General features: G+C 42.1%; 5 protein-coding genes across 5 annotated transcripts; all 5 read left to right on the top strand.

Annotated features, from left to right (window-relative positions):
- Nucleotides 1–3263: 3263 nt before the first annotated feature.
- LOC128682540 (uncharacterized protein) lies at nucleotides 3264–12463 on the top strand. Its single transcript, XM_053767293.1, has 5 exons — nucleotides 3264–3954; nucleotides 7552–7639; nucleotides 10605–10746; nucleotides 11406–11573; nucleotides 12254–12463. The coding sequence occupies exons 1-4, from the start codon at nucleotides 3495–3497 to the stop codon at nucleotides 11523–11525; spliced, it is 810 nt and encodes a 269-aa protein (XP_053623268.1). The 5' UTR covers nucleotides 3264–3494; the 3' UTR covers nucleotides 11526–11573; nucleotides 12254–12463.
- A 4350-nt stretch (nucleotides 12464–16813) lies between these two features.
- Nucleotides 16814–17825, top strand: LOC128682452 (histone H3). The gene has a single exon (XM_053767136.1). It carries the CDS (start codon nucleotides 16840–16842, stop codon nucleotides 17248–17250), a length of 411 nt encoding a protein of 136 aa, XP_053623111.1. The 5' UTR covers nucleotides 16814–16839; the 3' UTR covers nucleotides 17251–17825.
- A 300-nt stretch (nucleotides 17826–18125) lies between these two features.
- Nucleotides 18126–18821, top strand: LOC128682457 (histone H4). Its single transcript, XM_053767141.2, has one exon. The coding sequence runs from the start codon at nucleotides 18146–18148 to the stop codon at nucleotides 18455–18457; it is 312 nt and encodes a 103-aa protein (XP_053623116.1). The 5' UTR covers nucleotides 18126–18145; the 3' UTR covers nucleotides 18458–18821.
- Nucleotides 18822–19685: 864 nt separating this feature from the next.
- On the top strand, nucleotides 19686–20629 carry LOC128682451 (histone H1B-like). Its single transcript, XM_053767134.2, has one exon. The coding sequence runs from the start codon at nucleotides 19901–19903 to the stop codon at nucleotides 20627–20629; it is 729 nt and encodes a 242-aa protein (XP_053623109.1). The 5' UTR covers nucleotides 19686–19900.
- An 809-nt stretch (nucleotides 20630–21438) lies between these two features.
- LOC128682453 (histone H2A) lies at nucleotides 21439–22247 on the top strand. The gene has a single exon (XM_053767137.2). The coding sequence runs from the start codon at nucleotides 21486–21488 to the stop codon at nucleotides 21858–21860; it is 375 nt and encodes a 124-aa protein (XP_053623112.1). The 5' UTR covers nucleotides 21439–21485; the 3' UTR covers nucleotides 21861–22247.
- Nucleotides 22248–27455: the final 5208 nt, after the last annotated feature.

Raw genomic sequence — 27455 nt, 5'->3', positions numbered from 1 at the left:
CAGATCATTCTTATAATAATAACGCATTGTCATTCAAACTAAACGTGTGTACAAAATTTCAGTTCAGTCAGTTGAAGATTTCTACTTCAAAATTGAGTTGCAAGATAACCATAATTACACGCACATGGTTTTTTTGTCATGCGTTGAATGAAACAAGACAACTCTGTGACAACAACAAAAACTTGTCAAAAATTTGCAGTTTTGTAAACATATTTAAACAATTTGCACCAAAATACTGAGAAAAGCCGTGCTGTACTGTGATAATACCCAAAAATATTATTATTATAATACGTTTCATCTTTCATATTTTAAAGTTGTTATTGTTATTTCTGTTGTGTTTTCCTCCCAGTCATTAACAATGTTCATCCATCTTGACATCGATATTTTGATAATATATTTGTATGTATAGGTATGTTTCGCGGATTTATCTTGCAAACTCTTTTCTGGTAGCGCCATATTATTTGGTATCGCTGAAAATCAGCGTCATGGCTCTTCATCACGGCACAAGCTGAGTGGAACCCTTTTGTAGCATATTTAATGTAAGTACCTTGAAGAAAATGAACAAAATTTTAATGTAATATTAAAATTATGTTCATTTTCTGTGATGTTTAATAGTATGTTATGAATAAATTTATTTCTATTTCTAAATCAACATAGCGACATATGGTTTTTGATCTGCTGGGATCTGCAAATTCCCTAAATATTTTTTCCCTAATTACATTGAAAAGAATGATCTTTCATAACGTTATATTCCATTTTAATTAGAGTCTAGCGATGATTTTTAACATACCTAGGTGTTTAGAAAAACATATTCTATCACCACTGAGCTAGTTGCGAACGACGATTGTTCGATCGAGACTATTGAGAGCGAGAGTAATACTTTACGCTTTTTAGAGTTAATGCTTTTAATAAGGTTTTTCTTTTACAAAATTTGCATTTAAGCAGAAAATGTTTTTCACTAATTAAATAATGACGAATCTGTTTAATTTTGGTGTAAATCGTTTCAGCATACGATAGTGTAGGTTCACTTAAAAATATAGGTATGTATGTATATGTTTAGTTTTTATGATATAGACGGTCACTTATCGACGAAGTTTTAATCATAAAAATAATGATTTTCAGGTGCCAATAAATGAACCTGTTTTAATTTTTTATTATTATTATTATTGAGATCGGACATTGTTTTGGAGTAAAAAAACGTTTTCTCTTTTTGTATTGCCGACATGTCCGTGTTTGAGGTAGGTATATCTACATCCCTCTGAAATACTTATTTATTATAATATTATATCTTATTATAATTATACGTTATGTACTTTTATATATTATTAGAAAAAACATTGTAAGAAACAGTAATGGTAAGCTCTTCTGGCATGATAGGGACACTGTTCAAATGAGTTTCTTTCGGCATTTCTTCTCAGCAGTGGTCGTGACCGAAAAGCCAGTAGTTTGTAGCTTGTGAGAAATTACTATTTAATATAAAAATTGACGGGAAAAAGTGCCTGTGAGGGTCTAATTTCTGAATGAATGATTTGAATTTGAAATAAATAAAAATAAAATAAAATAAAAGGCAAATTTATTGCAGGCATAGCCCATAAAGTGTTAGTAACAGAGGAACTTATAACTTTGTTAGTAAATCTACATTAAAGTTTTTTGACGGTGTTGTGTCTTTGGCTAGATGAACGCGAGTCCAGTGTTTCATAATAGCACTGTCCACGTCCAATCTAGCCGCCACCGTCTTTACCAGAATGTCTTTGACAATTTCAAATAGTTCCTTCCACAATTTTACTTATAACCGGAGGCAGTTCCGCCTCCGCTCGTGTAAAAAACTCACACTATTGCTGAAAAACGCCTGTAAATCCGTTCAGTAGCTTTTGAGTTTATCGCGAACGGACAGACGCAATTTATAATATTTTGTAATATGTAAGGATCACCGAAATCGATGCAAACATATCAAACATAGGTATAATTAACTGGTGTAATAGGTAGGTACGTTCTATCATTATTCAACATAAGCATTTATCCCCTTACCAAGTTAAACAAAGTATGGACTTATGGTCGATATTAGTTAAATTGTTTCATCCGTACCTACCTACCAGTCCACCATATTAATATTGCTATCATGCAGCGGCTGCGGGGACCGTGGCGGACGTACTTGGGTATGGGACTTTATTTTTACATTGAGAAAATAAACGCTTAGAGCAAATCGAAAAACCATCGATTATCAAAGGCCTTTATTCCAATCCAATACTATAAACAAATCCCTTAGTCTATCTTTTGTACTGCGAATAATGTGAAATTTACAAATTAATTTTAAGTTCTTCCATGGCAACGGCTGTTAGGCCCGATTTTTACCACGTCCCGATAACGTTGGAGGTCTTTAAAATACTTTTAACTATGGTGGCGCCGTTGTTGTAGCAAATTTAGAAAAAAGACGACTACCCAGTCATCTTTTTTCTAAATTTACATTTGCTTGCCAACACAAAGTTATGATAAATTAATTTAATCGTATAACATTTTTTTGCAATTTTTTGTGTGCGTTTCGGCCCATTGCGATTGGGACGTAATTTCATAGGACGAAACGACGAAGGACTCACTTCTGTTACCATTCAGTTACATTTTTGATCTTTAAGATATAAATCAATTTATATCCTTACAATATTATGAAGTTGTCGCCTGAACTGCTGTCTGTATAAACGCGATAACCTCAAAAACTTACCGGACGGATTTTTGTACGGTTTTCACAACACACCTACTATTTAACCGAAGGAAGTCGGGAGTAGCCGCTAGTACCTATGTAATAAAAAGAAGTCCCCCTGTCGTGTCCGTCTGTAGCAACGCAATAAACTCAAAAACTACCGGACGAATTATTGTAGGGTTTTGCACTAATAGGTATTGTGATTTTTTTACTTGCCCCTTTGCCCCTAGGCCTTGCTTGCTCGACGCGGAAGAAAAGCTGCTGAAGAGTGACAGAGAGAGTTCTAGAATGTTACATCTCGTTCTGAATTTCACTCAAAAAAAGATTTAACTATCATAATGTAATTTGTAAAATTAAATTAAAATATACCAGCCTGAATCCCGCACTGTAACAATCAAAGGCCTTGTAGACCGCAAATCACTGTGGAACCACACCCCCTAGATGGCCCCGCCCACTCCACGCATGCGCCAACGCAGCCAATCACCACCCACACCCATCCCTCCCACACCCTCTGGCACCCTCTTTCACCCTCTCAAATCTGAAATCACGCTCCCTCAATTGGCTGCTTTCGGCTATGTCATTTTTCTCGCGCATAACCGATTGCCCGACGCGGCTTGCCGTTATTTCTATATCAAAATTGCAACTTTTAATTAAGTGTCTGTGTTGTCAATTCGTTTAAAATAACACAATCAATATAACTTAAATAATGTGCTTAGATATCTTATTAAATGACCACATAGGCAGTGACATTTAAAATGAAAATTTCGAGGACAATCAGTTATAAAGCCAATTAAATCTGATGATGATGGATCACAGAGAAGGCGCAATTTGCCAGGCAAACATTACCGATTTGTTAGCGGGCTCGTACAGCCAGGATGTGTCAGTGTCCGTGAAGGCCGACGGCGAAGAAAAGTACAATTGCGACGGGCGAGTTGAATTCGCCGACAATGTCTACACTTTCGGCGACAACAGCGGGTTCACCGACAGGTCGTCGTCACCCTCGCTGGACAACGGCGAATCGAGCCAATTCGGTGTGGATTTAGCCGGGAAATCGACGAATTTGACGGGGAAATCTTTTACAATCGCCGCCATTTTGGGCTTGGCGAATGCTGAAGAAGATGTGATGAACCTCAGCGTGCAGGAGAGGCTACAGAGCCAGCGGCAGCTTAGGAATTATTTGTACGCTGGCCATGAGATGCAGAGGCTTAATGACGGTTTCTGCAGACATTTAGTTGGTGTACCCACTGCCATAAGACAAGGTAGGTAATTCTTTAGATTAAGAAAAACTCCAAAATATATCGTTGAACAACATTAGTACGGAGCGAAGTGTGTCCAAAAGTCACACAAAACCAAGGAGCGATGTGTGTTGCCAGCGCCGTAAATTTTAGCCCAAAAGTAAATACTTTACTAGGTAATATTTGTTTTTTGCTTTCGGAAGAATTTTTGTTCTCAGAAATCTCTTTTCCTGAAAATTTCGCTGAAATATGCTAATTTTCTTTTTAACTAATAATAGTTTCTAATAAAATTCTTTATCTAATGTTGCGTAACCTACCTACCTATTAAAATATTTCTTATTTTTATTTTTGGCATCCGCTATCGCTAAATAAATAATAATAATGTGATGGTGGTGTTAGTGTCCAGCAGCTTTGATCTTGTAGAAATATTGGTTTAACCTATGTAATACTTGTGTATAAGATTATATCAAACACATCCAAGGTAACTTAGCGACGGTTGATCATAGTTGAAGGATTTAGGGCAAAAGAAACCAGGATTGATTATTGAAAAAGTAAAAGAACGCAATTCAGAACTAGGCAGTGTTGTAAGAGGACAGAGACAAAGTTTATTTTTTTTTAATTGTGTGGATTATAACTAATACAACACCCGCCCTTAAGCCAAACAATTCAACATAAACACAATATTAAACAGTTTTCAAGCCAATATTAGTAATGCAACTAAAATGCTTATCTTTGACGACCTCGGTGGCGCAGTGGTAAAGTTCTTGCCACTGAACCGAGAGGTCCCGGGTTCGATACCCGGTCGGGTCATGATGGAAAACGATCTTTTTCTGATTGGCCCGGGTCTTGGATGTTTATCTATATATGTATTTGTTATAAAATATAGTACCGTTGAGTTAGCATCCCATAACACAAGTTTCGAACTTACTTTGGGGCTAGCACAATCTGTGTGGTTTGTCCTAATATATATATATATATTTATATATATATTATTTATATATCTTTACTTAAAGACTTCGTTAGTACATCAGCTGGCATATTTTCTGTAGACATGTATTCTAAATTCAAAATTTTATCATAAACAATTTGTCGTACAAAATGATGCCTTATGTCAATGTGCTTGCTTCTACTGTGATGTATTTTACTTAACTTTTGAGCGGATTGATTATCGTTATACAGTGTAATTGAACAATATTTTCCTAAGCACTCATACAAGAAATTTCTAAGAAATGTTGCTTCTTTGGCTCCTTCACACAATGCCATATACTCAGCTTCTGTGGTTGATAGTGCCACAGTTTTCTGTTTGCGGCTTTCCCATGAAACCGCCGCATTACCTATTTTAAATATGTAACCCGTATAAGAACGGCGATCCAACTGACTTGATGCCCAATCTGCATCAACAAAGCCTGTGATAAAAAACGTGGTATTTTCATACACTGTACAATAGTCCATCGTGCCCTTTAGATATCGTAAAATTCGTTTGGCCGCCTTCCAGTGAACTTCTGTATGGCAGTTATTAAACTGACTTAACAAACTCGCAGCATGTGCTATATATCTGGCCGCGTACATACGGCTATATACATAATACATCCCATAAGACTTCTGTATCTTAAATTAATAATCCATTAATCCAAATAACTAATACAACAATAGTAATGACTTTACATCCGAAGAGATTTAAATCCTTCCTTATATATCTTTAAATACTTATCCTGCTAATATTAGAAATGCGAAAGTTTGTGAGGATATACCTATGTTTGTTACTATATCACGCGAAATCTACTGGATGGATTATTACAAAATTTGGTACACGGGTAGAATATAACTTGGAATAACACATGAGATACTTTTTATCCCGAAATTCCCAGTTCAAAGTCCAAAAAACAAAGCCCTCTGCCGCGTCTCTCTGCTCGCGACAAACCCAAAAACTACTGTACGGATTTTCATGCGGTTTTCACCAATAGATATCGTGATTCCTGTAGGTTTAGTTAGGTGTATAATTTATTGTGTTTACTCGAACAAAGCCAACCACCTAGTAATAATTTAAAATTACCTATTTATAAGAGCTGTTTATATTTTGTATATGAACTAAACTTTCGTTTTGGTTTTAACTTAATTTGTTGTCGTCGTAGTATATAGTAAGTTACTATTTTATTCACATATTAGGTACTTACAATTTTTTTGAAAATACTTATAACCAACAGAAAAATAAACATATATATATAAATTGTATAATTCCGTGTGTCGTCTCAACGGAGCTTGACTCTTATTAATATTCTATTAATATTGTCAGCTTATTTCTATTACTTCCACTGGTTATAAACAGCAAAGTTGCAAAATCTTACCATTTAGCTTACTTTACTTATCTTAGCATTTGTTACAAGCTTTTATTTAACTTGCATGTCCCTAAATTGAATCTTGCAACTCAATTTTGAAGCAGATATCTTCAACCGATTGAGCTGAAATTTTGTACACAAATTTAGTTTGGATGACAATGCATTATTATGACAAGCACTACTTGATGGTGCACCTAGAAACGGCTGCAGACGTGGAAACTCCTCAACGGTTTACCTGGACGGACATATAATGTTTTGTCGTTCATTGTATGTATGCAATGATGTCGCTCCATGTATTTAATAAGTACCTGCTAGTTCCATGGATCTCTCTGACAACAATAAAAGCTTGTGTTAAAAATGACATTTCGTCAAAATCTTAACATCCAGATCAGTCTTTTCGAGCGCCTGTGTCTGACGGGGGTCAAACCAAGGCGCTCGAAAAGGTTTATCTTGTGATCTTTGTTATTCAGTGACTTTTGATCGAAATACTCGTCATCTTCATATCGAGTGTGTTATTGCTAGCACTGGTGTCAGGCAAGGCATCTGACATGACTTTAATTTACGACTCCTTACCGCCATCTAGTGGCAGGTAGTCGCATATACACTAGTGCACTAAACTGTCCACCAGTGGGTTTGGTTTGGTGGTTAGGTTTCCTCACGATGTTTTCCTTCACCGGAAGCAAGTGGTGGTCTGTGAAAACTACTATAGTTGACAACCCTGGTGTTGTAAGTAGGCTTGCCGACTGTCCCGGATTTTCCGGGACGTCCCGCTTGTGGGTCAATTTTGAGGCCGTCCCGCCATGACCCGTTGCGGGACACCTTTTGTTCCGGAAATCAGTGATCATTAATATTATTATATGTTATTTTTTATTAATTATTAATATTAATAATCATCTACACATTACGTATTTCGCTTGAGCGTTCTGTATTCGATTTTTCTGCTGCTATACACATAGGTACATTTGTACTGTTTTTTTTTCTATTAAGTATATGATTAAAAAATATATAAATAGCTCTTTGCTAACATTTTGTATGTGTTGGTCGTGTCCCGCAATATACCAAAGTCCCGGATGTCAAGCTGGGAAATCCCGGAAATGCCTTTTTTTTGAGTTGGCAAGCCTAGTTGCAAGCGTTGAATGGGTTGTGGTGATACCTGCCAAAGGGTAGTATTTAAAAAAACCCAGGTGATCCTTTTAAAACTATTCTAGTGGACTTTTACTACGTTTACACATTTTTTTTAATATCTCTGACTAAAATGTAAACATATTTGTCTGTTTGTTCTCAGACAACGTTCGCTCCGAGTTGAGGCCGCAGACGACAGCTATGAAAGGCACCAGATTGCATCACTCCACATCATGTAGTAAAAAAAATAGGTAATATTTAAGGGACATTATTTTAAGGGTAGATGAAAGGTCAGAAAATTTTTAAAATGTATATGCTCTTGATAAAATCTATCTATATATCTATACTATTATTATATAGAGATAAGCGTTTGTGAGTTTGTATGTTTGAGGAGGGTAAACTCAGAAACTACCGAACCGATTTCAAAAATTTTTTCACCATTAGAAAGGTACATTATCCAAGATTGCTATAGGCTATATATATTATCTCAAAATTCTCACGCAAGCGAAGCCTTGGGCAACATCTAGTAGGTATATAAAACTTGCGTTTCTGAGTGAGTTATTGACTGACTGACTGACTGACAGACAACGCACAGCCGACACTACTGGGCGTAGAAAGCTGAAATTTGGTGTGTAGGTTCCTAGGACAGTGTAGGGAAGCACTAAGAAGGGATATCCTGAAATTCCCACGGGAAACTGATTTTACTCACATACGAAGTTGTGAGCAATAGCTAATAGATATATGTATATAAAGTTTAATCTTTATTTAACTTAATAAAATTCACATGTATTTCACACAAATTCTTATATTTAAAAACATATTTAATATTTGAGAACACAAGTATTATATATTTCGCTCCCTGACTACTAACAAAGGCCGCCTATAGCGACGAGCGCACAGGATTACTCGTAAATCAAATCAAATCATTTTTATTTGCTTAAATAGGATAGGTGATACAATATCCACACAATGGTTTAGAACAAGCCTATTCAGCCGTTGTCAACAGCATGCTAATGTTAATAATAGCATATTTAAAAAATTATAAAATGACATCAGATTAAATTAAGATAAAGTGTCACTTACAATCTACATGTATGTTAATTAATGTCATTGCAATCCAAAAAATCTTTGTGTAAAAACATTTATCAAGAAGCCATTTATTTAATTGTCTTTTAAAATGATTTAATCGCCATTCGCGTATGAATTTTGGAATCTTGTTGAATATTTTTATAACCGTAACATAACAATTTTTTTGATATAATGTTGAGTGGGTAATGGGATAATACAGTTTAGTTGGATCTCTAGATAAATACCTTCTCATCTCATTAGCTTTCCTAAACACTATTGGGTGTCTTTTTGCAAATATTCCTGCTTCTAATATGTATAAAGATGTAAGCGTTAGTATATTTAATGTTTTAAACAAGGGTCTACATGAATCCAATGGATACGCCTTACTTATAGCACGAACGCATTTCTTTTGTGCGATAAAAAATTGATTTAATAATGTTGAGTTGCCCCATAGCAGGACTCCGTATCGTAGGAGCGAACCAACGTAACCATGATAGGCAGTGAGAGCCGTCTTGACACCTGCGACTTCGCGTACTTTACGTATAGCATAAACGAATTTATTGATCTTTTTGCACAGATTGTTAATATGTGCAGTTATTATCTAATGTTATGCCTAAAAAAATTATTTCGTCAACATCTTCTATTTTATTATTGTTCATGACAATGTATGTCAAGTTTACGTATAGGGGTATTATAGTGTGAGAATTGTACAATTTTTATTTTCGTAGTGTTTACCGTCAGATTGTTCTTTAAACATTGTATGAATATGTCAATGGTTTCAGTTAATATGTTATCGTGATTATCATTGTTACGATCGCTACATACGACCACTGATATATAATCTGCGAATAATGTGCATGGATGTCTAGTTATAGCTGGTATGTCATTTATATATAAGAGAAAAAGGAGAGGCCCTAATACACTCCTTTGTGGCACACCGTAGCTATTATGTTTATTAGTAGAATGGTGTGGAACGAGTGTTTGATATCTTGTCAATTTTGATATTTCTATATCACACTGATTATCTTTAAATAACTTATTATAATAATCTTATCTTTTAAATAACTGTCGATCCACTCTCGAACTTTGCCTCGCAATCCATATCGCTCACGTTTATTGAGCAATACAGAGTGGTCAACGAAATCAAAAGCCCTGCTCATATCGACAAAAATTGTTGAGACAGACGTTTCTTTTTATCTATGTTTTCGGCTATATTTTGTACAAGTCTAAATGCAGCTAGTGTCGTTGATTAATTTTTTTGAAACCCATTTTGTTCCTTTTTTATAATATTAAATTTGTTTAAAAATCGTATTATACGAGTATATACAATTTTTTCGTAAATTTTTGATTTTATGTTCTTTATGTTCTTTTCGTCGCAACTGTAGTTGTTTATGTTCTTTTCGTCGCCTTTTTTATACATGGGTTTTAGTATGGAATATTTTAACTTGTCAGGGAACACGCCTTCATTTAGAGACTGATTAATGAGGTGGCACGGAATGCTCATTAGTTCCTTGCCGCATTGTTTTATTATATATTTTGAGATGCCATCATAACCTACAGTATTTTTGTTATTTAATGTTTTGATGGCAGATAAAATTTCGTCATTTGATACTGGTAACAGAAATAGGGCATCAGTAAGTATTCAGTATTAGTAGCTTTGGTAGGGAATCAATTATTGGGTCTATAAGATTATTATTATTATTATTAAAGTCCGCGTTACTATCATAGGCTGCGGTGACCGCGCGTCATCAGGTGGATCGCACAATTAACCTATTTGGTAGTGTTGTAGCATGTGACGACACATGCCCACGATAAATAACAAAAAAAAGCGGTTGCACTGCGGGAGTGCTGGCAGAAGTGAAAACTTGAATATTAACTTGCATTTTTGACGTGTTACGAATTTTCGATCAGATAATAGTGCTGGTTTGAAACCAATCACATTGCAATGTGATTGGTTCGCTGCGTCTCACTTCGAATCGATTCGATGGTGAAAAGTGAAATGCAAACCCGCACTACGCCCACAGGTCACGTGTCCTGACGCGAGTTTAAAATTTTTACCCATCACAAGTAGTGCACAACGCCGTCATACAAGTTTTCACTTCAAAAATGTTAGATGAAAACTTACAATTAACCCGTGATATGTTCCAGCTCAGGTACAAGTAAGAGAATAAGAACGATCTTCACTCCTGAACAGCTGGAGAGGCTCGAGGCAGAGTTTGAGCGGCAGCAGTACATGGTGGGGCCAGAGCGTCTTTACTTGGCGCATGCGCTCCAGCTTACTGAGGCACAGGTGGGTACAATGCGCGCCACGGGCGTAGCGAAGTACGGGCAAGGAGGGGCAGCTGCGCGAAAGAGGCTATGCAACTAACAGGCTTGATGCCATGTCAAATACGGAATGTGACGTCTAATATAATTTCTTAATTTTAAAAAAATATATAAGGTTATAGAAAAAAACAATATATTATGCTGGATCCCAGTATTAGATTGTATATTATAGTTAATGCCTAGACGATTACGATATAGCAGACACACAGTTAAACTTATATTAACATGCAATCAAACATCACAACAACATGAACAATCCGAACATGCTTGCAATAGTGTTTGACTAATTACGTCCGTCCGCTAAAGAGTTTTTATTGTCCATATTTCTGGTTCTAAGCAACGTATCGCGACAAAACCTATACCAGATTTTAAGTTAGACTATCCCTTATACAGGTGTCGAAATCACATCAAATTCCATTCAGTAGTTTTTGTTTGATGCGCGAAAAATATACAGACAGACAAAAATTCTAAAATAAATTAATTGGGCTTTTATTAGTCCCATAAAGACACCCCGTAATTATTTTTCTTTAATATCTCCTATGTACAAACATAACCCACTTACAGATGTATTATATGTTTCATGTATATAGATAAAATCTTCGCTTAACTTACTTTTGTGTTTAGGTAAAAGTGTGGTTCCAAAACCGGCGCATCAAATGGCGGAAGCATCACCAAGAAGTGACTCAGAAGCGCCTCGCAGTGCTGCAACGACATCGGCCGGAGCGGGAAGACGATATTATGTGAACATTACATCGATTCTATTCACCTTGGAATATGGAATCAATGAAACATGTAGGTATAATGTTGTTTGTTCTGTAAACAAATTTGAAGACCATATTTTCGCAGCTAGAGGTCCCTGATAATGTTCACTCTCTCTCATATTCGCATATTCAAATTCAAATTCAAATTCAAAATTCTTTATTCAATTTATGATGATATACATCACTTATTGACGTCAAAAATTACTTAAACAGACAGTAGACTTACTACTGCCGGCTTCCAAAGTGCAGGTGAAGAAGAAGCGGCGCAACAAACTTCACCGCAGCCTTTTCTCCAAGGACGTCAATTAACAAATATAGGTCTTATACATATATTAAAAATTAGGAGGACGAATTATATTCCTGGTTCCATTCGGAGTTGTTACGCCGCAAAGCCTCAAAACAGTCAGGGTTAGCGTAAAATAAATGCCAATAAATTTGGCTATGATTTTACAAATGGCCGCTCGCGTGACGTCAAACTTTTTTGGGAATGCCTTCGCTGCCTATTTGAGATTCCCTTAGTCGCCTCTTACGACATCCACGGGAGGGTATGGAGTGGTCATATTCTAAGACAGAACCTAGGAGACACACTGCGTAGACAGCTGATAGGCAACAATCCCCAAGGCGGGTCGACGTCAGGCGGACGATTGTAAAATCACAGTAAATTGACATAATAAATATTAAAAGCCTTTTTTAACGCTTTTTTGTTTTTAGATGCCAGCTGAAAACCAGCGTGGTGGCTACCAGTCATTGCACAAAGCTGAGCTGGGATCCTTTTCAGCATAGATCTTATTAGTTAATAAGCAAAATGTAAAAATTGTAATTTTTTTTCGACAAATAAAGTATCTACCTATTTTTTCTTTCCTTTCAAGTAACACACGCTTTGCACGTTATGTTATGCCGGCATAATGTTATGAACTGTTTCGCGAGAATGTATATAACATTATCGCGAAACAGTTCACGGAACTTGGGCGGATTCTGCGTAGGTACATTGCTGGTTTTTCATTGCGATAAATTAAAGCTTTCATACAAATTACGCAATGTTCACGCATTCACGTTGGCACCTGTGTTCGACAGTAATGTGCAGCTAATAATGTTAAAATAATGTAATACAGTTTTAATTTTTTTATTAGTTACTAGCTGGGAAGCGGCTTCGTCCGCGTGAAATTTCCTTGGGAACAGTTTTTTTCTCCGTATTAAAATTGGATACGGGATTGGGATGAGTTGAGTTATATGTGTGTCAGATATAAATAAAGATCTTATGTATATCACTGTGCGATATCAGCAATATAACGCTCCCTGACCCTATTTCATTTTTAAATTAAAAATTGTTTGAATGATGTAACACTAGGGGTTGAAGATCAAACGAATTTGATCAGCATCAAAATTTGAACTGAAAATTTTCGTAAAATAAGCTTTGATTTTGTAAGTATGTATGTGTATGTGTGACCTAATCCTAACGAATGTTGTAAATGCGAAAGTATGTTTGTTTGTTTTACCTCTTCACGCTTTATCTGCTTAACCAATCTTCTAGAAATTTTGCATATATTTATTAGTTTTCAGTGTAGAGAAGGACATAGGTTACCTTTCATCCCGGAAAAATAATTGTTCCCGTGAGAAATTTACGCGAGCGAAGCCGCGGGCAAAAGCTTGTGTTACTATACAATTCAGTTCAAGTTACATCAATTGATTATCGTGTATCATTGAGTGAATTAATTTTTATACATTTTTATATAAATGCAGACAACTATCCTTTTCTGAGGCGAACCTAGGTTATGACCTTCATAATGACCAATGTAGATATAGGTACTATTGTAATCGGTTTTCTTTAGCTAACATGCTGTTTATTTAAGTACCTATATGTTTTTGTAGAAAAAACATATTTCTTGTAAGAATACATTAGTATAGCAGAAAATAATTACTAGGTTTTGTATCAACTCTAAAAATGTAAGTACCTAATAATTTTGTTACCATACAATAGAAAATAGTTTAACTTGATAGGTCTTAGTCATAACTTATAGGTAAGAGGTGCCAAACTAATTGTGAACGCTAGAATCGCTGTGGCTCGTTGTAGTTCGATAATGAGGTAGGTAGGTGAGATTGGTTAATAATTATATATTGTGTGGTGTAATTTAAATTGCGGGATTTGTTTAATACCGGCTCTATACTGTCCAGTTTGCCAAACTTTAGCTGATTCGGTATACATTGCTGGTTTTTTATTGCGGTAAATAAAAGCACTCATACTAACTACGCAATGTTCACGCATTCGCGTCGGCATATGTTCGGCGACAGTGTGGAGCTGGCAATAAGGTACAGACATCGGGACACAGGTAAAAATAAATAATAATTATTATAATTATACAGTTGTGAAAAACTAACAACACCAAAGTGAAACAAACTTAATTAGGAACCATAAAAAAAATGTCTATTCCCGTAACTTTTTTGATTTAATGTAAATAAGGAACTAGCTCATTTTATTTTACATTGTTAGCGGTTCTGGCGAATTAGGAGCAAATGTAAAAAGCATAGATTTAAAACCTAAATAGTGATAAGTTTAATACCCATTGTAAATATTTCGATAAATGTTTATAACTTCACAAATTAATTTGTAAGGTGCTCGCCGAGCGACGGACGCGGTCCGGCCTAGGATTCATGCACCATTGCTTCGTTGCGCTCCGTTGTTTTGATATAATATACTTAATATTCGACATACGTCAACGCGTGTCAAAACCTATAGAGAACAACGGAGCCGCAACATGAAAGTCCGAGGCTTTCGAACGCGACTAATCAATAAGTCTATATTCTTTTTTAAGACTTGTATATAATATTGTTTTTAGAATGATAATATTGACGTTGTCCTATGTTTTTTTTCATATATGTACTATTGTTTATTCGGAAAAAAAATCGATTGCATAAACCGTTACTATAATCTTCAAAACTAACCAGAATTTCAAGGCAAGTTTGGATTAATTCTTGTATAATCGAAATGACAAAGAAGAAGGACAATCAAATCAATCGTTTATTTATTATACATAAATAATTTTCACTGATAAATTTAACCTGAGGGACAGAGCGATCATAATGCCGGCTCCACGCTATCGACAGATTTGCGGTGTCGCGTACATTGCTAGCTTTTCCTTGCGGTAAATAAAAGCTCTTATAAAAACTAGGCAATGTTTGCGCGTTCTCGATAGCGTTTGGCCAGCATAAATTTCGTTAGTTTTTTGTTAGCGTTGGCGTTCGGAATTGAATAGATATAATTTATAATAAATTATATACTAATACCTTATTGTTTGTGCTTTTATTTAGTACCTCTACATGAATGCCTAGTACATTGACGACCTCGGTGGCGCAGTGGTAAAGTGCTTGCCTCTGAACCGAGTAGTCCCGGGTTCGATCTCGAATCTATTCGCAGTGAGACGCAGCTAACCAATCACAGTGCGCCATTGTGACGCGACGACAACACACCGCAGTGTGATTGGTTCGTTGTGTCTCACTTCGAATCGATTCGATACTGAGAAGTAGGTACTTATGCGACAATTAATAATCAATACTAAGAATTTATTAATGAAACGGAATACAGTGTTGATGACAAATGAAATAAACTGTGTATCAGTGATCAGTGTAAATAGAGCGGTATAAGTGATAACGATAATTTATAGATGATAACATGGTCTATTATGTATGACTGTGTATAAACAAATGGCCGTGCCGTAGGTACAATGTCTGCGCAGGAAACCGACATATTATGGAAACTTCATAACGCCGCGTTGTAAAACTCCGTCCGTCTTTTTTTATACGTCCAAGGATGATAAGAACTTAGTTGTGTTCATGTTGATTGATACACTATGATTGTTGTAAAGAATAAAGAATGATTCGTTTTGCCTTTTATTTCGTAGGATAATTAGCAATACAATTCACACATATCTAGTATTGCATAATTTGTAACTTGTAAATGTAATTTAAGTATTACACGTTTAAATTCACACTATACATACAGTTTTAGGTCTAATTAGGTCATAAGTTGATGTAAGCGCTAGGAACGCTAGGAAATACGACTTCCCTTGCGTGAGTATTTAAAAGTATCGTTATACGTAACCTATGTTACCTATACCTAACGTGCATGTGTGATAATCAATCAAATAAATAAATAATACGTCATGATGTATGTATACCGGGCCTCGAACTCTTTGTTGTCGTATCAACTATTGTTCCTCGAATCATATTGCGGCCCTGAAAAGGGCCTTTTTTCTAAAATCACCATCAGCCATGAGTGACGGCGGCGGCGCAGTGCATCGTCCATCATCACCACCACCACCGGCCGTTGTGCGTCGGCAGCATATATGTAGCGTAACAGCGGCAAGGTACGCAACACGAAACACAACAACAACACGCACGGTGGCGGTGAGGGTGACGAAGGTGTCGTAAATGTTTACGCCTTCTTCTCGGTCTTCTTGGGCAGGAGCACCGCCTGGATGTTGGGCAGTACACCGCCCTGGGCGATTGTGACTCCGGACAGAAGTTTGTTCAACTCCTCGTCGTTGAGATATGTATTGACTCTACTCCGACTCATGTGTTCGCACTTTATAAACCACCGAACGATCAACTAAAAGTGGCCGATATCCACCTCCTACTGGACTCGTCCCTTCCAACGATCGTAGCCGGCGACTTTAACTGCAAACACGGCGACTTTAACTGCAAACACACCGCCTGGAACTCCTCGCGTATATGCCCAAATGCACTACGCTTTACTCGTAACTTTTATAAACGAATAACATAATGATTCCTGCTATTTAACTGCTATATGTCAATTTTACAGATTAGGTAGTACGGTAGTAAACATACAACTATCTATAATACTGTTAATTAACTACGAGAGATTAAAAAATAATAGGTATATATGTATACATACCTATTTAATAATTAAGCGATAAATAAGAGAAAGAGGAAAAAAAAACAGAAGTTAGATTTTTATTTTATTATTACATACCTATATAAGATAAATACGTTTTGTGAAAGAAAAAAAAAACTATACTTCAACTATAAATCAAAGAGAATTTCATTAAAATACCTATGGTGCATATATACGTATGTATTTATTTATTATTATTATTATTATTTTCATTTAAAACAACTATTCACCCATACCCATCATACCTATTCAGTTCAGGCTCTCGCGGCACGTCCGAGCGGCGCGATCTATATAAAGACACGCTCTCGAAATTTTCGCCTCATTCGCGTTCGGTTGCTAATCGAGTGAGGTCGTTCGTTCTCTGCATTTGTTTTGCTTTTTGTTAGAAATGGCTCGTACCAAGCAAACGGCCCGTAAATCTACCGGTGGTAAGGCACCCAGGAAACAGCTAGCCACTAAGGCGGCTCGCAAGAGCGCCCCCGCCACCGGCGGTGTCAAGAAACCCCATCGTTACAGGCCGGGAACTGTAGCACTCCGTGAGATCCGTCGTTACCAGAAGAGTACTGAGCTCCTGATCCGCAAGCTGCCCTTCCAGCGTCTCGTGCGTGAGATCGCACAAGATTTCAAGACCGATCTTCGTTTCCAGAGTTCGGCCGTTATGGCTCTTCAGGAGGCCAGCGAGGCGTACCTGGTAGGCCTCTTCGAAGACACCAATCTGTGCGCGATCCACGCCAAACGCGTCACCATCATGCCAAAGGACATTCAGCTGGCGCGCAGGATCAGGGGCGAGCGCGCTTAGGCACCCAAATAATATAATACACAAATTCATCGTGAATGTATGTTGTGCGTGCGGTGTGGTGTTTACATGGTGTTTGTTCGTGGTCTGCCGTCTGTCTTGCCGGCAGTCGGTGACCAGCGTAAGACACTAAATAATAATATTCCACCGTATCGTTCATCCATACAACGGACGAACAAAAAGGCCCTTTTCAGGGCCGCACATGATTCTGATAATATAATTGTTTCTCTGTACACACTTTGCGAGTCTCTTCAACCGTTCACATAACTGGTTATATAGGTACATATCCATAGATAGTAGCGTACATAATTTTCAATTGCCTGACATAGATACATACATATGTAATTTTTTTCTTCTTAAATTAGACGGCGCGTTTGTATTTTGCACGCTGTCACTACATAGGCCTACCATACTACCATTAAAAGTCATGATTTGATTAGCATAGAACAAAATTAAAACTTGTACTCGAGCTGGATACATAGAAAAACATCTGAAAAAGTCAAAATTTATAAAATTGATTCTAAATAAATTTAAAAGACGTCGTTTACATTCGACGAGGAGTAGACACCGGATAGATTGTTTATGTATTAAATAATTAATGCAATTGTTGAAAATTAAATAAGATAATAAATATACCTATTTATTTCAATTATATATAATAAGTATATGTATGTTGTATGTACGTACGTAGGTAGGTACGCACGCAACGCAAGCCCAAAAGCATATCGCGCATGCATAGGTATCTCCCCACTCACTCGCTCGCGGCTCGCTCGGTCGCTTATAAATACGAGAATTTAGCCGGTTGCGAGAGGCATTCCGGCTGTAACTGTTGTAAGCATCGGTTGCGGTGCGAGCTCGTGATTTTCGCTGAAGTCAATCTCAATCAAACTACTACAAAATGACCGGTCGCGGCAAGGGAGGGAAAGGTCTTGGAAAGGGAGGAGCCAAGCGTCACAGGAAGGTGCTTCGTGATAACATCCAGGGCATCACCAAACCGGCCATCCGTCGTTTGGCCCGCAGAGGAGGTGTCAAGCGTATCTCCGGTTTGATATACGAGGAGACGCGTGGTGTGCTCAAGGTGTTCCTCGAGAACGTGATCCGCGACGCGGTCACTTACACAGAGCACGCGAAGAGGAAGACCGTCACCGCTATGGACGTTGTATACGCTCTGAAGCGCCAGGGCCGTACCCTCTACGGTTTCGGCGGTTAGAGCTGATGATTGATGAGTTACGCTCACACAATTACTCTACGCGTTGTGCCATGTATCTGTGTGAGATTTGTGATGTGATGTAGTAGCGAGTGGTGGTGAGTAACGTAGTGTATTATTCTATGCAGTCTACTGACTGATATGTTTAATACACTAGGTTGTGTCACGAACAAACTTAACACACACACACGCACGCTGCTGCTTCCATCCGTTCGCACTTTTACAGCAACTCAACGCTGTAACAAATAAAAAAGGCCCTTTTCAGGGCCGCATATGATTCCTTTTATCTCAAAATCGTTTCTAAGACTATGCGAACAGTCGATACCTACCACCTAGGTATGATATGGTCTCTCCTCTCTCTGATGCCTACCTACCTATGTATATATATATATATATATTCACAACACTATGTAATCAAGTTGTGTATAGGTATAATATAATATTTACCTACTTAGTAGGCAATAAATATAAATAATTGGCGATGAGCTTAGATCAGTCGAGAGTCTCTCTCTGGGACCCACCCGGCCGACTCGCATGTTGTTGGCTATGCTCTTGTCGTATCTATCTACCTACCTATATGTCTGTAGGATGTGTCTATGACTTTAAAAGACAACCCAATAGGCACGCGAACGAGAGAGAAATTTATAAGTATGCGACAAGATTGATAGGTATCAACTCTACTACCACTATCGCCGCCCCGTGAGTTTGCGTCTTATTTATATAGGTGTATTATTGCGATTGCATTTGGCGAAACGGTCGTTGTATGTGTTTGTATGCAACTAATACATATATAGGTATGATATTATCTTTTTTTTTTTCATCAAATACTATATAGGTGGTAGCTACACGCTGGTCGCCCGCGCTCTGCTGCTACTGACTGCTAGGCTGCCTCTTGTTTTACGACCCTAGATTTGATAGGCTCTAATGTGTACTATATATCGATGGATAATGACGAAACGTTACCGCTCGGGGAGTTCGATATGTTCGCTTTCGTCGGGCAAACGCGATACGCCCTTTATCACCGCTTTTATAGAGAAATAACACTTTTGAACACGACCCGGGCTGTTCGCGATATATTACTGCCAAAATAAACGCGTCTACGGTGCGATCCGGCCGCCGGGCGACCTCAACGATTGCCATGTGTCGTGGGTGAACTCAAAAATATTCATTCTAACGTGAAATTCTTTTTTCTCTCCGACTTAAAACTGTTTAAAAAATATTTATTCTGAACTTATGTAGTGAAAACTTGGAACATGTCGTATGAGAAAACGTCTCGCGGCAAATAGGTTTGCGTTACGGTAAACTCCGATGCGGGCGAAATGTTCGATATAAACTTGCAACTATACAACACATTCAGTTTACGTTACTTACGATCATCACCGCCTCTCCGGTCGGTATTGTTGTAATTTATCTATATTATCATTATTATCATCATCAGTCAGAGATATGGCAGACACGGCTGTAGCATCCGAGGCACCAGCGCCAGCGACGCCGGCGAAGAAACAGCCCAAGGCGAGCGCGGCCGCCGGTGGTGTGAAGAAGGCTAAAGCCAAACCTACTCATCCCAAAACTTCGGAGATGGTGAACAATGCCATCAAAGAGTTGAAGGAGAGGAGCGGCTCGTCACTTCAAGCGATCAAGAAATACATCGCGGCCCAATACAAAGTCGACGCGGAGAAATTGGCGCCGTTCATAAGGAAGTATCTCAAGAGCGCCGTCGAGTCCGGTGCCCTCATACAGACCAAGGGTAAAGGAGCTTCCGGCTCGTTCAAATTGGAATCGAAATCTGCGTCTTCCAAGAAACCGGCGGCCGCCGGTTCGAAGAAATCTGCATCTTCTGCGGCGGCCAAGTCCAAGAAAGCCACCGCAGCGGCCTCCGCCGCATCGAAGTCGAAGAAGGGAGCTTCTTCTGGCGCCGCCTCGTCGTCTGCCTCGTCGCCGTCCAAGGGCAAGGCGTCCTCCGCCGCTAAAGACAAGAAGGCAGCGGCAGCCAAGAAGAAGCCCGCCGCGGCAAAGAAAGCGGCCGCACCGGCGAAGGCGAAGGCCGCCGCAGCGCCCAAGGCGAAAAAGACAGCTAAACCGCCAACGAAGAAGCCGAAGGCGCCCAAACCGAAGAAGGCGGCCGCCACACAAAAAAAGGCCGCAGCGAAAAAGACACCCGCCTCCAAGAAGTAATCGCTCTGTCGTCGTCTCGGCAGCAGCAGCAGCTGTTCTTCTGTGTTATGTTGTTTGTTTGCTTGATGACTGTTGTTCATTGTCGCGGCGAAAAACAACCACCGTCACCCAACACGGCAACAACGGCACAAAGAAGGAGGGAAACGCAGCGCGCGCCGCGCACGCGCTGGCTCGCCTGGCCCACCTAACAAAAAGCCCTTTTCAGGGCTAACAATTTATTCTGTGAACTATTTATAAACACAGTTTCTTGACGATGTAGGTGTACCTGACAAACAGACAGTTGGTTACAGGTATATTCTATCTAATTCTACCCATGCCTGTGTACCACCTAGGTATCAAATGTAACTCATAACAAATCGTCCATTCGATTTTGCATCGCGCGAATGAGTTAAGTGTATGTAACAAACACACATCATACACCTACCTACATCCTCACAAACTCTTACGCATTTATAATAGGTAACCGGCTGGCTGTATCCATTTCATAGTAATAATAATAATAACATATCCCCACGCAAGCCTCTCAAAGGATCGGACTATGTGCCGTGAATGCCAAAAGGAGATACAAATAATAATAGACGCGCACTGTATGTAATCCTTAAACATATATATGTATGTGCATCATAATATCGGACCAACACAGTCAAAATGATACATTGATGAAATCATCGACGTTCTCCCCCCCACCCATTAACGTTACACTCATCGTTCATTGTACGTTTCGCGCACGGCGTGTCTCTTTATAACTATATAAGCGCGTGTTCCTTTTTTTTAAATCAAACTCGCTCTCGCTCACTTACAGTGCGCTAGTGTCTTGTGTTTGCGCTCGTTTTATTTTGTAAAAGAATTTGCAATTATGTCTGGACGCGGTAAAGGTGGCAAAGTCAAGGGAAAGGCAAAGTCCCGCTCGAACCGTGCGGGTCTCCAATTCCCCGTGGGTCGTATTCATAGGCTCCTACGCAAGGGCAACTATGCCGAGCGAGTCGGTGCTGGCGCTCCCGTTTACCTCGCCGCCGTGATGGAGTACCTGGCCGCTGAGGTTCTCGAGTTGGCCGGCAACGCTGCCAGAGACAACAAGAAGACCAGAATCATACCGAGGCATCTGCAGCTGGCCATCCGCAACGACGAGGAGTTGAACAAACTTCTGTCCGGAGTCACAATCGCCCAGGGCGGTGTACTGCCCAACATCCAGGCGGTGCTCCTGCCCAAGAAGACCGAGAAGAAGGCGTAAACATTTACGACACCTTCGTCACCCTCACCGCCACCGTGCGTGTTGTTGTTGTGTTTCGTGTTGCGTACCTTGCCGCTGTTACGCTACATATATGCTGCCGACGCACAACGGCCGGTGGTGGTGGTGATGATGGACGATGCACTGCGCCGCCGTCACTCATGGCTGATGGTGATTTTAGAAAAAAGGCCCTTTTCAGGGCCGCAATATGATTCGAGGAACAATAGTATATGTTCGTTTCTGTTGATACGACAACAAAGAGTTCGAGGCCCGGTATACATACATACATCATGACGTATTATTTATTTATTTGATTGATTGATTATCACACATACACGATAGGTATAGGTACTAGGTACTATCAATATAGACACAATAAATAAATAAATACGAAACAAGTATATCACAATCAATCAATAAATAAATTAAATACAAGTACATAGTAGTAACACTTAGGTAGGAGTGTAGGTAATTAGGTATTATCTCTACTTACCGTTCGGTTTGAATTCGCTGAACGCAGCGCCGTTGCCTCGGGTGCAGGTCGATACGCGCGGCACATTTACATCTTCTGGAAATATAGATAGATATGTAATTAACATTTCATTAATGACATATTATTATCTGGTACCTACGTTAAATTTTCTCGATCGATGATTGATTATAGATAGAATTAGATTTATACATATTTGCATTTGGTTTGATATTCATTCATTCCTATTTCACACCTAAGGCGGCAGCAAGGTACCTAGTAGTTGGAGGTGTGGGGAGGGGGGGGGGGGGGTTTGACACACACACACACCCCCCCCCCCTCTCGTTCGGTGAATGCGTGAATCTGATTGGTGCACACGCTCGTTTACCCTGACACCGTTTGCGATCCAATCGAGTAAATATAATAAAAAATCTTGATATTTTGCGGCCCTGACACACGACGAATGCCCCTGGCTACACCATTTCCTCCCTTTGGATGTGTGACGGTAGTGTACACGGACCACAGTAGTTACAGTGCGAACCCAGTGCAGTGCAATATCGTGCGTGCGTGAGTGTGTAATCGTGTGCGGACTTATTGTGCGCCCGTGCGTGCCTCAGTGCGCGAGTTATTGGGATTGTGCGGGGTTCGGAGGGGAACGTTTTGTCCATTGCGCTGTCTGCGCTTACCGTCCGTCGGTATACTTTGGCTGTCTGTGGCCCGGCCCCTAAGCGGTTTCAAGCGAAGGGTTCCCCGGGCTCTGCCTAGCCGAGTTATTACTAGGCGACCGGATAAGCGCATTCGGTCGTACCAAGCCAGGTGAGTGAGACCTCTTTTTCGTCGCCGTCGGCGGGCCTCTGTTTCCGGGACTACCCTCACCAAATTTTTATTTGGGAGGTTGGCCCTGCCAGGGGGTCTAGGCATGTCATCCTCTGCTATGTGATTACGCATCGCAGAGGTTGAGATGCCGCCGCCGTCGAAGCCTACGAGGGCCACTTCAGGCGCTGCTTCGCCTAGGCGCGCCTCGGCCCATAAGCGGCCATTGAGACCCCAGAGGGTGAACAACCCTCTGGAATTCCTGAAAAGCCCCGGGGCTGCGTCCCTCATACAGAGGGCGATTGTAGCAGGACGCGCCCCCTCCCAGCCCCCGCCGTCTCCCTCCCCTGTCCAATCTGGAGGGGAGGAATTTTTCAGCGCCGAGGACGCCCCTACCGCGCCGAAGCCGCAGCGCGACCCGCGCCGTGCCTCGCGTTCCGCGACCGCCGTGCCCGCCGCGCCCGCATCCTCCGCGAGTACCGCCGCCGTCCCTAAGCCGTCGAAAACCGGCCCCGCGTACGAACCCACCCTTAAGGTGGCCCGCGTCGTATCGCCGCCGCGACTTCCGACCCCGGCTTGGGCGAAGATGCCCCCGACCCCCGCCCCGCGCTCTCCGCCCTCGAAGGCTTCCCCCGCGTCGCCACCGGTACCCGCTCCGCGCACACCCCCTCGTTCGTCCGCGCTATCCATGCCGTCGCTCGAGGAGATGGATGTCGTCGTGACGTCGCCGGTCACTAGTTACGCCGCCGCCGCCGCCACCAACCCCTCGCGTAGGTCGCCTCCTGCCTCGCCGGCACCCCACACTTCCCAGTTGCCTTCTGCAACTTGTGCCCCCGCAAAAGTGCCACAATCCCCCCCGACTAAGGTGCCCCCCCGCCCCCGGTACCCACCCCTCATTGTGGAGCACCTCCCCGACTGGGCTTTCCATTTTAAGGAGCCCAAAAAGAGGATGGGCCACGCTCCCAACGCGCGCCCCTTCGGCAAAGGAGTGCGTTTTATGCCGCGCGAAGAGGACGAGTACCGCGCAGTCCAGCGGTACCTCACGCAGCTAGAAAAGGAAGCAGGTATTTCCTGGTTCTCTTACTCCCTCCCCGCAGAACGCAGCCTAAAGGTAGCCATTAGAGGTCTACCAGCCGACACGAAGCCGTCCGACATAGAGGACGAACTTCGCATCCTAGGCTTCCTGCCCGAATACGTGCGCCCCATACGCGCGCGTCAAGGCCGCCCGGGCTGCATATTTTTCGCGCAGCTCCAACGGAATGCTGAGACCATCCCCGCCATTTATGAAGTCAGCGAACTTCTATGCATGCCGGGGATCACCATTGAAGCCTGGCGTGGCAAAAAAGGCCCCGCCCAATGCCACCGATGCCAGCAGTTTCGGCACAGCTCCCACAACTGCCACCGCCGCCCCGCCTGTGTCCGCTGCGGCGAAGAGCATTTCGCTAGAGAATGCCCCCGCCCGCTAGAGGAACCGGCAACTTGCGCCAACTGCAAGGGCTCGCACACGGCAAACAACGTGTCCTGCCCCGTATTCCGCAAGGAGATGCGCAATAAGAAGGCAGGTACGGTCCTCCTGACCGCCGCCCCCAGCCGCCCCCCAAAAGCTGCAACAACCCCCGCCGCAGAAACGATGCCCACCTCCCTCATGGCAGAGGCCAATGCCCCCACTGAGCGCACGGATAAACCGAAGCGCCGTAGGCGACGAGGTAGGAAAGCCAAGGGCTCCCCCCCAGTCGAACAACCCCAGCCCCAGGCAGAGCAGCCCGCCCTCAAACCGCGCCCCACAGCTGTAGGAGGCAAACCGAAGCCCGCCCCTAGAAAGGCCACCCCCCCTCAGCAACCCGAGCCCCAACGTCCCGAACAGGCAAAGGACGCTACCAAGACGGGAAGGATGAACGTCCAGCCGGTCATCGACCTTCTAGTCGAGATCCTGGTTGCGTACCAAGCCGACCAGGACATCGTCCCCATAGTGCTCAGAGGAATGGCCTCACTACTGCCCAACAGTGTGTGACAAACCCCTTAAAATCATCCACTGGAATGCCAACGGACTTAACAAAGTCAGACGCAGCCTTCTGAAATCATTGGTAACCGAGCATAACGCCGATATCATTCTGATCTCAGAAACGCATTTGCGAGCATCGGATCAGCTGAAGTTCCCAAATTACCATGTCTATCGTTTTGATGCAGTCTCCGACCACGGCGCAGCTTACAGAGGCCTCGCCGTTTTGGTCAAGAGGAAAATTATCCATCAACCGATACCACGCGCGCAACTTCAGTCTATCTACGCACTAGGCGTTGAGATATGTATTGACTCTACTCCGACTCGTGTGTTCGCACTTTATAAACCACCGAACGATCAATTAAAAGTGGCCGATATCCATCTCCTACTGGACTCGTCCCTTCCAACGATCGTAGCCGGCGACTTTAACTGCAAACACACCGCCTGGAACTCCTCGCGTATATGCCCAAATGGACGCCGCCTCTTTGACGACTCTGAAAGAGTGGGTTACGAGGTGAGAGGCGCGGAAGTACCGACTCACTACCCCGGAGCCGCCGCCTACTTACCGGACGTAATCGATCTCACGCTGTACAAAGGCATTTCAGCGTCAAAGGTTACCACCGAAGTGCTCAACGACAACATGGACTCCGACCATCAGCCTGTCCTCGTAACAGTGGATGAGTCCCACACTGCCAAGCCAACCCCTCCCCCCAAACCCCGAATTGAGTGGGCTAAGTTCAGCACGTATGTAGAGCAGCACCTCTCTTCGACACCGGTCAGCAATGCGGCTGACGTAGAGCAGTTAGCTTCCCACATCTGTGAAATAACACAAGAGGCCCTAAAACAAGCTACTTCTGACACCGTTAGTACCCCCAAGAGACGCCCTACCCCCCTCTACATTCTAGAGATGATAGCCGAAAAGAGAACCCTGCGAAAACGCTGGCAACGAACCAGATGCCCATCCCTCAAAACTCGAGTGAACTCTATGTCAGCAAAGATTGCGAAAGCTCTGGAAACAGAGGCTTCCGAGTCTTGGCTACGGACCATGGAGTCGGCGAGTGACGACTGGACGTCTATTCACAGGCTCTGCAGGCAAGTTTCCAATAAGCCTCAGCCTATTCGCCCCCTCAACGCCTCCGACGGTACCCCCCGGTACAGAGCGGAAGATAGAGCGGAAATCTTCGCGGATAACTTAGAGCAGCGATTCAAACCGAACCCCTCTGATGACCCTCAGCAAGCTGAAGACATCCAGAAGCTCCTGGACGAGTACTTCCGTCGTCCCATTCCCCCGGACGAAGACCCCATAGTCTTTACCCCGGGTCAAGTCCTTAGGATGGTCAAGAAAACGAAGCTACGCAAAGCCCCAGGCCCCGATGGCATCCCCAACGAAGCCCTGCGACACTTCCCTCCGCGAGCAATCGCAGTTCTGACGCGACTCTATAACGGAGTCTTGCGCACGGGCCACTACCCCTCCATTTGGAAACTAGGTCGTGTCATCATGCTTCCCAAGCCCCACAAAAATGTCTTGAATCCAGGGAGTTACCGCCCCATTACGCTACTCGCTACCATCTCCAAGGTGTTCGAGAAATTGTTATTACTACATCTCACACCTCACTTGACCCCCAGAAACGAGCAATTCGGCTTTCGAGCCGAACACTCCACCACGCTCCAACTCACAAGGGTACTACACCATATGACGACAGCCTTCAATAAAGGGGAAAAAACCGTAGGTGTTTTTCTCGACATGGAAGGAGCGTTCGACCGTGTCTGGCACCCAGGTCTGATCTACAAATTGTCCACCTCTACGACTCCCCGTCGAATCGTCAAGACCGTGGCCAACTTCCTCGTAGACAGACGGTTCCAAGTAGCAGTCGAAGACGCCACCTCTACAGTACGCACCATAGAGGCCGGCGTTCCCCAAGGCAGTTGCCTCTCTCCCGTACTCTACGCGCGATACACCGATGACATCCCTTTAGAAAAAGGTTCTCACCTAGCCCTGTATGCCGACGACGCAGCGTACTACGCTTCGTCACTCAGTCCGATACATGCCGCCAAGGTAGTCCAGAGAACCCTCGATGCCCTCCCCGAATGGTTATCCCGCTGGAGGCTGTCGATCAATGTAGCTAAAACGCAAGCCATTGTGGTAAGCCGCACCGCTTTGCCCCCTCCTCTCCGTCTACAGGACCAAGACATCGCTTGGACTAGCCCGGTTAAATACCTGGGCGTCCAAATCGATCGGCGCCTGACGATGAAGGATCAAGTTAACGCTGTTATCAACTCTACTCGTGCTGCCCGAGCCGTTTTGCGTCCCGTCTTA

Source organism: Plodia interpunctella, chromosome 30 (genome assembly GCF_027563975.2).
Source record: "Plodia interpunctella isolate USDA-ARS_2022_Savannah chromosome 30, ilPloInte3.2, whole genome shotgun sequence".
Taxonomy (NCBI): Eukaryota; Metazoa; Arthropoda; class Insecta; order Lepidoptera; family Pyralidae; genus Plodia; species Plodia interpunctella.
Note: the sequence above shows the minus strand (reverse complement) of the source record. Positions and strands in the feature narration are given on the sequence as shown.

What these genes read in the sequence shown, in the direction of transcription:
- LOC128682451 (XM_053767134.2), top strand. Translation starts at nt 19,901, where the DNA reads ATGGCAGACACGGCTGTAGCATCCGAGGCACCAGCGCCAGCGACGCCG.
- LOC128682453 (XM_053767137.2), top strand. Translation starts at nt 21,486, where the DNA reads ATGTCTGGACGCGGTAAAGGTGGCAAAGTCAAGGGAAAGGCAAAGTCC.
- LOC128682457 (XM_053767141.2), top strand. Translation starts at nt 18,146, where the DNA reads ATGACCGGTCGCGGCAAGGGAGGGAAAGGTCTTGGAAAGGGAGGAGCC.
- LOC128682452 (XM_053767136.1), top strand. Translation starts at nt 16,840, where the DNA reads ATGGCTCGTACCAAGCAAACGGCCCGTAAATCTACCGGTGGTAAGGCA.
- LOC128682540 (XM_053767293.1), top strand. Translation starts at nt 3,495, where the DNA reads ATGATGATGGATCACAGAGAAGGCGCAATTTGCCAGGCAAACATTACC. An exon ending in TCATGTAGTAAAAAAAATAG is followed by an intron (nt 7,640 to 10,604) that starts GTAATATTTAAG and finishes GATATGTTCCAG; the next exon opens with CTCAGGTACAAGTAAGAGAA. An exon ending in TCCAGCTTACTGAGGCACAG is followed by an intron (nt 10,747 to 11,405) that starts GTGGGTACAATG and finishes TTTTGTGTTTAG; the next exon opens with GTAAAAGTGTGGTTCCAAAA.